Source organism: Salmo salar, chromosome 25 (genome assembly GCF_965601325.2).
Source record: "Salmo salar chromosome 25, fSalSal1, whole genome shotgun sequence".
Taxonomy (NCBI): Eukaryota; Metazoa; Chordata; class Actinopteri; order Salmoniformes; family Salmonidae; genus Salmo; species Salmo salar.
In genome coordinates, this window is record NC_138315.1 from 22,902,901 (window position 1) to 22,917,738 (window position 14,838).

The 14,838-nt window shown below is 42.7% G+C and overlaps 1 protein-coding gene across 2 annotated transcripts in view; it reads left to right on the forward strand.

The window, feature by feature from the left end:
* itgb5 (integrin, beta 5) overlaps positions 1–13,118 on the forward strand; it is a 75,671-nt gene extending 62,553 nt beyond the window's left edge. For both annotated transcript variants that reach the window (XM_014173614.3, XM_014173615.3), the window contains exons 11-15: positions 497–719; positions 1,597–1,697; positions 3,017–3,136; positions 4,433–4,599; positions 11,313–13,118. In XM_014173614.3, coding sequence (XP_014029089.1) covers positions 497–719; positions 1,597–1,697; positions 3,017–3,136; positions 4,433–4,599; positions 11,313–11,408 — 707 coding nt within the window. In that variant the 3' untranslated portion in view covers positions 11,409–13,118. The remainder of the gene's footprint in view (positions 1–496; positions 720–1,596; positions 1,698–3,016; positions 3,137–4,432; positions 4,600–11,312) is intronic.
* Positions 13,119–14,838: the final 1,720 nt, after the last annotated feature.

Below are 14,838 nucleotides of genomic sequence, written 5' to 3' on the forward strand. Positions count from 1 at the left end.
TAATGTTTGAACTTTCTTCCCAGTTAGAATGTCCTTTTGTAGAATGTGTAGGTATGTTTTTTTTTTCTTTCTTTCATCTAATCAGCAGTTAAAACGATAACAAAGTGTCTTCCCGCCTGGGCTTGGAGAAATGTGTCCACGCTCAAATTCATGTCAAGGACAGACCATCGATGATATCAAAATGATAGTTTTAATCATGTTTTGAGGATATACAGTGTTTACATTTACTTTGTTTACAAACATTGGATACAAACAAGTTTATATTTTGCGTTCTGATGAGGTACAACTGTTGAACTAAGCATTTATAGTTATATTCTTCAAGAATCAATGGGTCCATTTCATACATTTATAAGACCAAATGTATGTATCAACTGCATAGTGCCCCGTTAAAGCTCCTTGGCTCTACCATATGGACCTTTGTTTAATACCGCTTGAAACTGTGTCTGTGATGCCTGTCCTCATAGTCTCCCCCTCCTTACCTCCTGTCTCTTCTCAGGTCACGGAGAGTGCCACTGTGGGGAGTGTAAGTGCCATGCGGGCTACATCGGAGACAACTGTAACTGTTCCACGGACACGTCTTCCTGTGTGTCTGATGACGGGAAGATCTGTAGTGGGCGAGGCAGCTGTGCGTGCGGCCACTGCCAGTGTACAGAACCAGGGGCCTTCGGGGACACCTGCGAGAAATGCCCCACCTGCCCCGATGCCTGTGGCACCAAAAGGTACGGGACAGAGGAAGGGCTGTGTGGAGTGGAAGAGAGGGAGAGATGCAAGGCAAGAAGAAGAGTAGGGAGGGAGAGCAGGGTCAACCATGTCCTAAGTGTCCAGGGGTTTCTAATGTGCACCTGAAGCTGTGATTTTGACCTATCATGGTAAGACGCATATCATCCATTACCATGCATTAAGGTACAAAGAGGATTTAAGACACGTATAACTGTCTAGATTATTTCTATAAAGGGTCTGTCAGAGTACCAAACGTGTACGCGGATGCACAGCAGTGTTCCAGGAATATTAGACCGTTGGCTTTCCGTCTTTTCTAATTCTCAGCGCAGCTCGTGCAATTTGTCCAACTGTCAACTCTTTTAAATGAATAGGAGAGGCATACCGGAGATGCTTTGTTTGGGAATTGTGAGGATGTGTGCTTTTGGGCTGTGCGTCCCCCATCGATGGTAGTCGCAGAGCCACACGGCTATATCACAATGGGATGCCAGACTATCGTGTCTCAGCGACTGTGGACTATGATTTGCGCTTAAGAAGGATGTTAAGACGGCTCCCATTCCATTGGTGTCCTCCGAAAAAGCAAAAGGTTTACGACCCCAACTCCTCACTCTAATCACTCATCCTATGTCAGGAGCAGAGTGTATCAGCGGGCTGTCACAGTGGTACCCTCCCAGCATGCTCCTATACTCACACATGGCTCTCATTTCAGAGGTTAAAGGTGAACATTTTGGGTGTGACCCTTGACCATAAACTGACCTTAAACTCAAGGCCTGGTCACTTCTGTGCTCCTGTAAACACGGCATGTATGATCTATGTAATTATGCCACGCACGGTCTCTCTTGTCGCTCTGTCATCTCTCTATCTCTCTCTCCACTCCAGGGAATGCATCGAGTGCCGGCTTTTCAACTCCGGAAGACTCTCCGACAACCAGACCTGCCAGCGGCTATGCAAGGACGAGATCATCACTGTGGAAACGCTTAGTGAGTAAACAAAACAACATCAGCTGGCCAGCAGAGAGAGAGAGAGAGACACACACGCACACACGCACACAGAGGAGTATCAACATTTGTGGTTAGCGTCTGCAGCAGTTTGTTGTTGATGTATTACAGACGTCTTCCCTTGTTCTAGTTTATTAGCTCTCTCCCACTCTTATTGTGCACAGCCTTTCCAAAACACGGCGTACGTACCGTTTGAGCTATTTTAGCTAATGTGACATGACCCAGCTGCTCTGACGGGTTAGCTCAGACCAAAGTAACGCACGCTTCTCCAACCCACACACACGCCCATACGCCTCATCTGTAATTACTTAGGAAAATAAATATACCCTCTCCAGTCCAGAGTGGGTGTCTGTTTGTTATTTTCTGGCGAGTGTCAGTCTGGGTCTCTAGTGGCAAAGCGGACGGACATCTTCTGTTCTGTCCTCCAGGTAGCAGCTTATAATAACGGGCAGCGCCATGCAGCCAAACCCATCATTTAGTTCAAAGACACGCAGCCCCATTAAAACATGATGCCCCCTGCCTACTCCCCATCTACCCCACCCTCTAAACAAACATGTAACTCTACCTGCACCCATAACTCTAAACTGTCATCACGTGCTGTCTTTTAAAACCCACAGGTCTTAAGTGGAACGTAGACAGTCCCAGGGTTTGGTCTGTCTGGATCCCTTCAGCATTTTGCATTGCGGGGGATAGTTAACTAGGAATGTTTTAATATGTTAATGTTGCTTGTGGGGACATTGTGATGCTGAGATGGCAATAGGGTGCCGTTTCAGACGCACCATGGGCTCTAGATTTAAAGGGATTGTTATATCTTAAGGCCCTCCCCTCACTGTCCTAGATCTGCTCTGTTTCACTGCGTTCTCACTCTGCTATTCCAACCTCCCCTAATACACTCTGCATGTACATTCCAGAAACTTCTCTCCCGCCGAAAGCAGAGAGGGGAGACGAGGCTGGAGGGAAGCGAGGGGAGATGGAATAAGGTGGATGGGGTTAAAGCTAGTCTAATTCCTCAGTCCCCAAGGCATTTAGAATATTTGAATGATAGAGTTCACAAGAACAAAAAAGCAAAGCAAATAGCTCTGTCCTTACTGTGGAATGCGATCAATCACTTATCCAAGAGTGATTTCACAATAAAGCAATGCATCTTGATACATTTTCCCACATTGTTGTCTTGTTGGAGCTCTCACCATTCTCTTGTTTTCTTTTTTCTGTCTTTCTGTTTCTTCTCTCAGTAAGTTTCGCCAGCTTTTTTTCTCGCTTGTGTCTCAGCAGTGCCCCCCTCTCTTTTTGTTCTCTTACAGAAACGGAAGACCCAAACGCTGTCCTTTGCTTGTACAAGACGGAGAACGAGTGTGTGATGAAGTTCATGTACTCTGAACACGCCAACGGCATGTCAGTCCTCACCGCGCTCAAAGAGCCAGGTCAGTACTGCTACAGAAAACATGGACGTAACATATCAGCCAGATGCTTCTCTTCACATTCAAAGAAATGGAGGATAAAACAATAGCAGAGAAGGCCATGTGTTGCCGTATGAAATACTGTATACCATGTCTGTTTGTTATTATCTGGCGAGTGTCAGTCTAGGCCTCTTGTGGACATGCACTCTATTGGACAATGGGGTTATGATATTAGATTTAGATGTTTTTGTGTAAACGAGTCCTGTTTTTAAACAGCTATTCTGTATGATTTTTTGACTCTTTTTTTATTTTTTTTGCATCTCCCTTTGTCTATGTTCCTGTCTCTATCTATCTCTCTCATTTTATTTATTTATTATATATATATATATATATATACTGAACAAAAAATATAAACGCAACAATTTTATAGGTTTTACTTAGTTAGTTTATAGAAGGAAATCAGTCAATTTAAATGAATTCATTAACTAGGACTGTCTAGGAATGTAAGGATTTCACATGACTGGGAATACAGATATGCATCTGTTTTTCACAGATTCCTTAAAAAAAAAAGGTAGGAGCGTGGATCAGAAAACCAGTCAGTATCTGGTGTGACCACCATTTGCCTTATGCAGCGCAACACATCTCCTTAGCATAAAGGCTGTTGATTGAGGCCTGTGGATCCAGAGCATCCCAAACATGCTCAATGGGTGACATGTCTAGTGAGTATGCAGTTCATTCAAGAACTGGGACATTTTCGGCTTCCAGGAATTGTGTACAGATCCATGGGGCCGTGCATTATCATGCTGAAACGTGGATGAATGGCATGACAATGGGCCTCAGGATCTTGTCACAGTAACTGCATTCAAATTGCAATCGATACAATGCAATTGTGTTCGTTGTCCATACCTTATGCCTGCGCATACCACAACCCCACCGCCACCATAGATCACTTTTATGGCAGGTTATGGTAAAGGAATTAACATTCTATTCGCTGGAAACAGCTCTGGTGGACATTCCTGCCAATTGCACCCCCCCTTAAAAACTTGGATTATCTTGGCAAAGGAGAAATGCTCACTAACGGAGATGTAAACAATTTGTGCACAACATTTGAGAGAAAAAAGCCTTTTGTGCGCATGGAACGTTTCTGTGATCTTTTATTTCAACTCATGAAACATGGGACCATGGTGTTTATATTTTTGTTCAGTGTATATGTCTCTTTCTATATTTCTCCTATCTATATCTTTGTGTATTTTCTTAGTTCCTGTGTATATATCTGCTTTTTAATAATCTTTGTTTGTTTGTCTCCCCTCCCGTCTCCAGAGTGTGGCGCAGCGCCGGATGCCATGACGGTCCTCCTGGCGGTGGTGGGCAGTATCCTGCTGGTGGGCATTGTGCTGCTAGCCATCTGGAAGCTGGTCATCACCGTGCACGACCGGCGGGAGTTTGCCCGCTTCCAGAGCGCACGCTGCCGCGCACGTTACGAGATGGTGAGGAGGATGACTAACCTATTTATAACAGTGATTTACAGTGCCTTCAGAAAGTTGACTTTTTCAACATTTTGTTGTTACAGCCTGAATATACATTTTTGCGATGTCACTGGCCTACCCACTGTCAAAGTGGAATTATGTGTTTCTAAATGTTTCTAAATGAATAGAAAATGAAAAGCAGAAATGTATTGAGTCAGTAGTATTCAGCCCCTTTGTTATGACAAGCCTAAATAAGTTCAGGACTAAACATGTGCTTAACAAGTCACATGTTGCATGGACTCTTTGTGCAATAATAGTGTTTAACATCATTTTTTGGACTACCTCATCTCTCTATCCCACACATATAATTATCTGTAAGGTCCCTCAGTCGAGCAGTGAATTTCAAACATATTAAACCACAAAGACCAGGGAGTGTTTTCCAATGTCTTGCAAAAAAGAAAGCAGACCTTGAATATCCCTTTGAGCATGGTGAAGATATTAATTACACTTTGGATGGAGTATCAATACACCCATTCGCTACAAAGATACAGGCGTCCTTCCTAACTCCATTGCCGGAAGGCCAGTTGTGACTTTAAAACAGTTCAAGAGTTTAATGGCAGTGGTTGTAGTTACTCCACAAAACTAACCTAAATGACAAGAGTGAAAAGGATGCATGTACATAATGAAAATGTTCCATAATATGCATCCTGTTTGCAATAAGGCACTAAAGTAATGCTGCATAGAAATGAACTTCATGTCCTGAATACAAAGTGTTATGTTTGGGGCAAATCCAACACATCACTGAGTACCACTCTTCATATTTTCAAGCATGGTGGTGGCTGCATCATGCTATGGGTTTGCTTGTCATCAGCAAGGACTAGGTAGTTTTTTTTTTTTTGGGGGGGGGGGGGGGTAAAAATAAACTAAATAGATCTAAGCACAGGCAAAATCCCAGAGGCAAACCTGGTTCAATCTGCTTTCCACCAGACACTTCACCTTTCAGCAGGACAGTAACCTAAAACACAAGGCCAAATATACACTGGAGTTGCTTACCAAGACGACATTGAATGTTTCTGAGTGGCATAGCACCAGTTTTGACTGAAATCAGCTTGAAAATCTATGGCAAGACTTGATAATGGGTGTCTAGCAATGATCAACAACCAACTTAAAAGAGCTTGAAGAATTTGAAAAAGAATAATCGGCAAGTATTGTACAATCCAGGGTGCAGAGCTTGAGACTTGCTCAGAAAGACTCACAACTGTAATCGCTGCCTAATGCGCTTTTACCATGCATTGATTCAGGGGTGTGAATACTTATGTAAATTAAATATTTCTGTATTTCATTTTCAATAAATTATCAACAAAAATCTAAAAACATGTTTTCACATTGTCGTTATGGGGTATTGTACGTAGATAAATGGGTGAGAAAATACATACATTTTGAATTCAGGCTGTAACACATCAAAATGTGGAATAAGTCAAGGAGGGGTATGAATATTTTCAGAAGGCACTGTGCATATAAACAGGTTGAATTCAGTTGTGACTGAGCCATATTAGTTATGGGAGTCAATGAGGACTATCTATCAAATGAAAGGCTGTGTAAATTGCTTTGATGACTGTTTTGGGACAAGAGTAGGCCAATATAAGTTATGAGACTTGCATGTCTGAGAAGGATAGGATATAAGCACATCCCATTTGAAATGCCAAGTTGTGGAATGTATTGTCTTTCATCTCATTGTGGTGTACATCTAATGTACTTTTGGAACAGTTTCCATGTATCATAACACTCTGAAGCCATATGTGGGAATTGGAGTAGGAACAAAAATGTATTTCAAAGTTTTATTCGCTACGTCCAGAGGATACAACGGGTGTAAAACAGTACAGTGATATTCTTACCTTGAGAGCTATTTCCCAACAATGTAGTAATACTAATTAAATAAACTCAGCAAAAAAAGAAACAGCCCTTTTTCAGGACCCTGTCTTGATTCTTAAAAATCCAATATCTTCACAGATCTTCATTGTAAAGGTTTTAAACTCTGTTTCCCATGCTTGTTCAATGAACCATAAACAATTAATGAACATGCACCTGTGGAACGGTTGTTAAGACACTAACAGCTTAGATGGTAGGCAATTAAGGTCACAGTTATGAAAACTTAGCACACTAAAGAGGCCTTTCTACTTAATCTGAAAAACACCAAAAGAAAGATGCCACGGGTCCCTGCTCACCTGCGTGAATGTGCCTTAGGCATGCTGCAAGGAGGCATGAGGACTGCAGATGTGGCCAGGGCAATATATTGCAATGTCCGTACTGTGAGACGCCTAAGACAGCGCTACAGGGAGACAGGACGGACAGCTGATTGTCCTCACAGTGGTAGACCACGTGTAACAACACCTGCACAGGATCGGTACATCTGAACATCACACCTGCGGGACAGGTACAGGATGGCAACAACTGCCCGAGTTACACCAGGAACACACAATCCCTCCATCAGTGCTCAGACTGTCCGCAATAGGCTGAGAGAGGCTGGCCTGAGGGCTTGTAGGCCTGTTGTAAGGCAGGTCCTCACCAGACATCACCGGCAACAACGTCGCCTGTGGGCACAAACCCACCGTCGCTGGACCAGACAGGACTGGCAAAAAGTGCTCTTCTCTGACGAGTCGCGGTTTTGTCTCACTAGAGGTGATGGTCGGATTTGCGTTTATCGTCGAAGGAATGAGCGTTACACCGAGGCCTGTACTCTGGAGCAGGATCGATTTGGAGGTGGAGGGTCCGTCATGGTCTGGGGTGGTGTGTCAAAGCATCATCGGACTGAGCTTGTTGTCATTGCAGGCAATCTCAGCGCTGTGCGTTACAGGAAAGACATCCTCCTCCCTCATGTGGTACCCTTCCTGCAGGCTCATCCTGACATGACCCTCCAGCATGACAATGCACCAGCCATACTGCTCGTTCTGTGAGTGATTTCCTGCAAGACAGGAATGGCAGTGTTCTGCCATGGCCAGCGAAGAGCCCGGATCTCAATCCCATTGAGCACGTCTGGGACCTGTTGGATTGGAGGGTGAGGGCTAGGGCTATTCCTCTCCAGAAATGTCCGGGAACTTGCAGGTGCCTTGGTGGAAGAGTGGGGTAACATCTCACAGACATAACTGTCAAATCTGGTGCAGTCCATGAGGAGGAGATGCACTGCAGTACTTAATGCAGCTGGTGGCCACATCAGATACTGACTGTTACTTTTGATTTTGACCCCCCCTTTGTTCAGGGACACATTATTCCATTTCTGTTAGTTACATGTTTGTGTAACTTGTTCAGTTTATGTCTGTTGAAACGTATGTTCATACAAATATTTACACATGTTAAGTTTGCTGAAAAAAATGCAGTTGACAGAGAGGACGTTTCTTTTTTTGCTGAGTTTAGAAAATATTATAAAACATTTAAGTATGAGTAAAAACCACACAAGAACTACGATGAGCGTTAAAGAAATGAGAATGCAATTTTGCCTATAAGAACTATGATGAGCACGTGCAGGTCTGATTAGGCTAAACTGTATCGCAGCCTGTGGGATAATCTGTTGCTTACGTCCTCTCTCCCCGTCTCCTCAAAACACATTGGAGGAAAAGGTCAGAGGAGAGGGACCTCTGGCTTTCTCATTCAATGGGTTTTGAGAAGCAGAGAAGAATGTAATTGAGATTCACCCACTGACTCAGAGTAGCCTTTCATCAGTCTACCAAAGGTTGCATCTTTACAGAATAATGTCCGGTAGCTCACAGGCTGTCAGTATATACTGAGAAGTAATCAGTAGGCCTAATATTGCATGATTCAATCTTATTCTCCTCTACACCATTCTACATTTTTTTTCCCATCTTTTTTTCCTATCAATAGGTTAAATTCCATTGTTAAAATGTCTCCATTCAGTTACAAATGTAACAGTCCTGGTTGAACCCTATATGCGAGTGCAGGTATTCTAGTGGTTAGAGCGTTGGGCCTGTAAACAAAAGGTTGCTAGATCAAATCCCCGAGCTGACAAGGTAAAAATCTGTTGTTCTGCCCCTGAACAAGGTAGTTGACCCACTGTTCCTAGGCCATAATTGTAAATAATATATTGTTCTTTACTGACTTGGCTAGTTAAATATAAAAGTTACAATGTAGCGTATGTGCAAAATAGAAAATGCATAGGATATTTGTATGTTGATAAAACAGCTCTGCTTTGCTTGGTAAGTAATATTGGCCAAATGAGCCGTTTTTACCCACGTTGCATCAGATATGTATTCTGCTGAGACAAGTTTTAAACACTTTCATGGTCAAATCAAATTTTATTCAAATCAAATTGGTGACACTGTGACAGCGCTTCAAACTAAAAAAAAGTATGTCGGAGGTAGAGATGGGCATGAGTCTCGTGTGGCTCGGCCCAGCGTCGTCCGGGTTAAATAAAGGTTACATAAAATAACATCTCAACGTCAAAACTATCTTTAACCAGAGATTCATTTTTTTTCAAATACTGTAAAACTGTTTGGTGGAATGTGCTTTGAATTATTATAATTTTTTTGTCTTGAAGACTGTTAGTTTTCTTTGAGTCTAGTGTTCCATAGGCCTACATGTTCATTTACGGGGCACAACAAAAAAGAAACCAAGCCAAGCATCGTGCAGTTCATCTCCCTAAATTCCCTTTCCTCTTGGTGTCTCACTCACTCATTGCGTTTGACCTCTCCCTCTACACACGTGTCGTAAGTGTGCACACAAGCTCCCTTTAGGCCTGCAGCAATAAATCCCTATTAAAACGTATCTGATACACAATCGACATTCCTTGACAAATCATGACAGTTTTATCCCACATTCAAAATGGACTGATTGATTGAAGTAGGAAAATATGTATTCCATCAACGAGCGGCAGTTTTGGAATAATTGTGTCCCGTTTTTTCCCCCCGCTTAAGCTACTTTGCGAACTGCTAGTGACATTTTTTTAATTGGTTATCCTAGCCTATAACCCCCCCCCCCAAAACATAGACAGGTTCCACACTGAAAATATGGATTAACGTTAGTTCAATGAAGACGGAGCATATTTTCATCAGAATGTGGCCGTAATTCATCACCATGCAGTGTTCAATGTGGAATTGACCTTTTTAAGAAAATTCCAAAGAATAGGCAGAATAAACTATATTGAATGTCTGTATATCGAAAAGAAGACAGATTTTGGTTTGTAACCCTGAAACAATTTGTCTTTCAACTCGCCAAATTGAGCCCCATTTCAAATGATCACTGAGAATAACTGTTCAAGACAGGATATGCACATCACTTAACACTGGTAACTTTTTTCATTTGGAAATGTATTCTGTTATATTACAATGTTTTTTACTACAAAATAGGTGTCTTGTCTGTGATAAGGGCTTGGGAAGTAAGATTGTCTTGTCTGCTAAATTAACAAAACAATGCTATACCATTGCACAGCAATATGCTTCTGCAAGCAAGGGCCACTGCTGAGGTTACTACCTTTTTGAAGATTATATTATATTGTGGAACACAACCAGTTGGTATTAAGGTTTCAATAAATCAAACTTAAATGGCTTTTTTTTTTTTTTTTATTGACTGAATATATATATATATATTACTTCGCTACCATGGCCTATTTATTGCCTTACCTCCTTACGCCATTCACACACACTATATATAGATTTTTTTTCTATTGTGTTATTGACTGTACGTTTGTTTATTCCATGTGTAACTGTGTTGTTTGTCGCACTGCTTTGCTTTATCTTGGCCAGGTCGCAGTTGTAAATGAGAACTTGTTTTCAACTGGCCTACCTGGTTAAATAAACATGAAATAAAATAAAAATAAAAAGATCTGTTGGGGCAGTATGCAAATTGGAGTGGTTCTAGGGTGTCTGGGAAGATGGAGGTGATGTGTGCCATGACCAGCCTTTCAAAGCATTTCATGATTACAGATGTTAGTGCATAAGGAAAGGGTGGTAGTAACCATCAGGAATGATGGTGGTCAGCTTGAGACGTGGGGATTACGGACTGTGACAAGGAGAGGTTGAAAATGGCCCTGGAATACCATCTGGCCCTGTCCCCTTGCAAGTGTTGACCAGATTAAAAACCTTAATTCGGCCTCTGAGAGCGAGATCACCAAGTCCTCTGGGACGGCGGGGGCCCTTGTGCACGGCTCTTTGGTGTTTTTGTCGAAGCGTGCATAAAATGCATTGTCTTTTTCTGGTAGAGAGGCGTTGTTGGATAGATCACGGCTAGATCCACCTTTGTAATCTTATGGACTGTAGCCCCTACCACATGCATCGGAGCCGGTGTAATAGGATTCCACCTTGATCCTATATTGTCCTTTTGCCTGTTTGATGGCTCTGCTGAGGTCGTAGTGGGACTTCTTGTACTTGTTCGTGTCTTCAACCATAGCTCCGGAGTTGGCTGCGATAGCCCTGTGTGTGGTATCTCGGTATGATATGCTCTGTATGACCACTTGAATGTGATCTGTGTGAAGAGCCTAACTTGAAGCATCTGCTGGAGCAAAAACATAATGTGTTGAACCATCAGACCTCGTGTTGGACCACAAAGCTGTCAGTTAGTGGAAGAACTGTTTGGAACACTGTCACTGTTCCAAGATTCTGAGGCTGTGGCTTAAATGTCCATCCTGCCTCAACATGTGCATGTTAATGAACTGACTGACCAATTTTTCTAACTTTCTGTTACTCTCTCCCCTTTTCTCTCTCTCGCTCTTTCATCTCTCTCTCCAGGCCTCCAACCCCCTCTACAAGCAGCCCATCTCCAGCCACCCAATAGAGACAGACTTCATTATGTATGGCAAGTCTTACAACGGAGCAGCCCACTGACCTCCTCCCCATAGGGGTGTTGGTGGGGCGGGGGCACGGCAGGACCGGTCCAAGTAGAGAACCAGGAGGGGTGGGAAATGATTAAATAAACTAAACCATCTATCTGATCTGCCAAGGACTTATGACAAACTGAAACAGAAGGTAAAGTAGTAGTCTGGATTGTTTCTGGGGACTGTGGCCTTACTTTTTTCTCTCTCTGACTGAGGAGAAACAAAGTGACCAACTGCCATGAAGTAATGAGATGTGACTTAAAGCTCTAGGCTGCTCTGTGTGATTTACTGATGTCAGTAGAATACAGCCCAGAGGACAAGCAACAACATTCTCCTGGTCTGGAAATTGTTTAAAGAGGACAGAGACAATAATCTGTGCTCCTCTGAGTCATCTCTCTAGCTAACAAGCGGATGTTATATAAGCGGAATGGACTATGTAGACAGAACAATGAAACCCTATCTGTCGCTGGCAATTTGTGTTAAATTGCCAACTTCACATCACAAACCAGGGTTTCCCAAACTCTGTCTTCAGGACCCCAAAGGGTGCACGTTTTGGTTTTTGCCCTAGCACTACACAGCTGATTCAAATAATCAACTAATCATCAAGCTCTGATCATTTGAATCAGCTGTGTAGTGTTAGGGAAAAATACTAAATGTGCACCACTTGGGGTTCCGAGGACCGAATTTGGGAAACGCTGTCATAAACCATAACATCTCCTTCACATAAACAACAATGTACAGACAGCCAAGGCATCGACTTATATTTGTATGTATATTTTTTTTTACTCTTAAAAAAGCCTTTCCTGACACTCACTATGCATCCTCCTTCATAACAAAATGGAAATATGAATTAATGTACATCAGCAGGAGATTTTCAGGTTTATGAGATATCAATTTTTTTTGTTATGACTTTGGCATCATGGTACTAACATTAAAAGAGCAATAGTTTTCTTACCCTTGTTTTGCACAATAGATGATATTATTAGGAGAGACTCAAAGTGACTAAGAATCTCCATCTATTCTCATTGTGTTTGTATTATTGTTGTTATACTCCATATGCACTTCTTTCTCTAGTCTTGATCTATTGTTTGTGCTGTGTCAGCACCTATTGTCATTGCCAAACAAATAGATACATTTGGATACAGCACAAACAGATCTGGGACCAGGCTACTATTCAGTATGACTGCAATAACCCTGCTCTCTGTCATGGCTACATTACTTGCACTGTGAGTGTGGGTGGGCGGAGAAACAGGGAACGTCTCTAAGCTGTGTTGACATGGGACATAACTCTCTCCCTCACCCATTCCAACAGGAAGAAGCAGGCTAAAACATGGCACTGGAGTTATGAAAGGGCTACAGTATGAGATGGAGGGAAGACTTCTCATTAAATGTGTTCCGTGGCCTTTTTTGTGATGGTGGGCTAGGCTTGAGAGTGTGCGTGTGTGAGAGAGAGCGGGAGACGATGGGCGAAAAGAGTGTGCGCACTAACGTTTATGGATGTGTGTGTGCCAAACGCAATAAGAATCACATTAAAACAATCTGCTTACTTGTGTGTCTTGGCACCATGTGAGGAAATGCATTAGCCCAGACCTTTCCTGTACAGCATTGATAATTCACCATTAGAAACCAATAGATTTACAACACTACTACGTGTATATGTCATTCTGCACACAGAGCAGGTATTCACAAAACAGCAATAAATGGATGACTTAATAGCAAATATATCCCATTTATTAGACTTTTACTCCCTCTCTTGCAATTTTTTCCCCCACCCCTGTCCAGAATCCTCCACCTTTTATTTGTTTTACCTATGCATAGTTTCACCTGTGCATAAATCATGAAACTATACTTCCTAGCAGCAGCACATTTCCAAATAACAACATTTTTTGAACGAAATGAACTGTGAGTGTTGGAGGGTGACTGAATGTTAAGAGAGGCATGAATGAATTGGGGGTCTGTCTTTGGCTTAGACCTCAGGTGCCAGGGAAGCTGTGTCTGCATGTGTTCAAACACATCTGTTCTCACTCTCAACCAATAAGCAGCAGTCTACTGCCCTCATACAGAAACACGGAGGAAAGGTGGTCTGGTCTCCCTTTGATTCTGTCATTTACACCTTGGTTTCTGCTGTCGCCCATGACAACCCTCACCATGTGCTTCTCTCCTCAGCTAACCCAGATTTGTATCTTAGCAGCTAAATTAGTTGCATGAATTCCGAATTTTTTTCAGAGTTCAAATGAACTGCAAATAAGACTCATAGAAGAACTAACAACCCAAAGTAATGTCAATAAACACATGGAATATGTGTACACCCTATTTGTTATTCAGTTTCCCGAGAGCTTGATGGTTCACATGATCTGGAAAATGCATTCTATTTCCCTGCTAACTTCATAGTTTAGAAGATCCCAAGTATACAGGGGAGGGGGTGGGGGTAACGCTGGGATATGGAACATGTCTATGGGACTGGAGGGGCTGTTATTTCAGCCTGAAGTTAGGTCATAAATATCTCCCCCCCCCCCCCCCCCCCCCCGCGAGGCAGGGCCCAGCCTCAGTCCAGGTTTCAGCTGTAGGGAGAAAGTAGGTTGGCGTGTTCGTTTAGAATCTCAGCAGGGACACAGGGCACAGTTAAAATGGAGGCCATTGGGACTTCCAGTTCAGTCAGTGCACTTGTTTGTTGAACATTAAAGGAAATAACACCTAAGGCTTCAGAATGATCAGGCCCAATCAGCAGGTAGCCTCTGTGGACTGGAAATCTAGCCTCGTTAACACAATCAATACTTTAATTAAGCACAATCGAGCTGGCCCGGAGTGTGATGTAGACGGACTGTGGGTCTGGAGGGTATAATGAGGGGAAATGAATGGGTCGTTGAAAAGAGAAGTCAATGGTAATAGGACCAATACATCAGTACATTTACATTTTAGTCATTTAGCAGACGCTCTTATCCAGAGCGACTTACAGTAGTGAATGCATACATTTCATACATTTTTTTTCTTCTTCTCTGTACTGGTACACATCAGTGACTCCTGATAGATGCCATTCACTCCTCAGTGCACATGATTGGGAAATGCATGCTGGATAAGATGTTAGATGTAAACGGCACTCGGCGGGGATGGGAGGGTTTGGTTTGGAGTTACATCATTGACATTTATTTTCCAATGTTATTGTGAGCAGGGAGGGAGCTCCTACAATAGTCTTTAGTGTGTAGAGAAGTAGATAAGCTTGGAAATCTCTGTGTGTGTGTTTTGGAAGAGGGTAGCAGACTAGTGGTGTGAAAGTGTGTCTTCCGTGCACCCATCCCTTTACCTCTCATCACACTTTGACAAACCTGAAGCTGCTCCCATTGGTCAGCTGACCTTAGACTTCTACCAAGTTTCTATTCTTCATTCACATATGTGCACCTTTCGTTTTTCTTTCTCTGCTGTCTGTATTGCTCCCTTTCCTT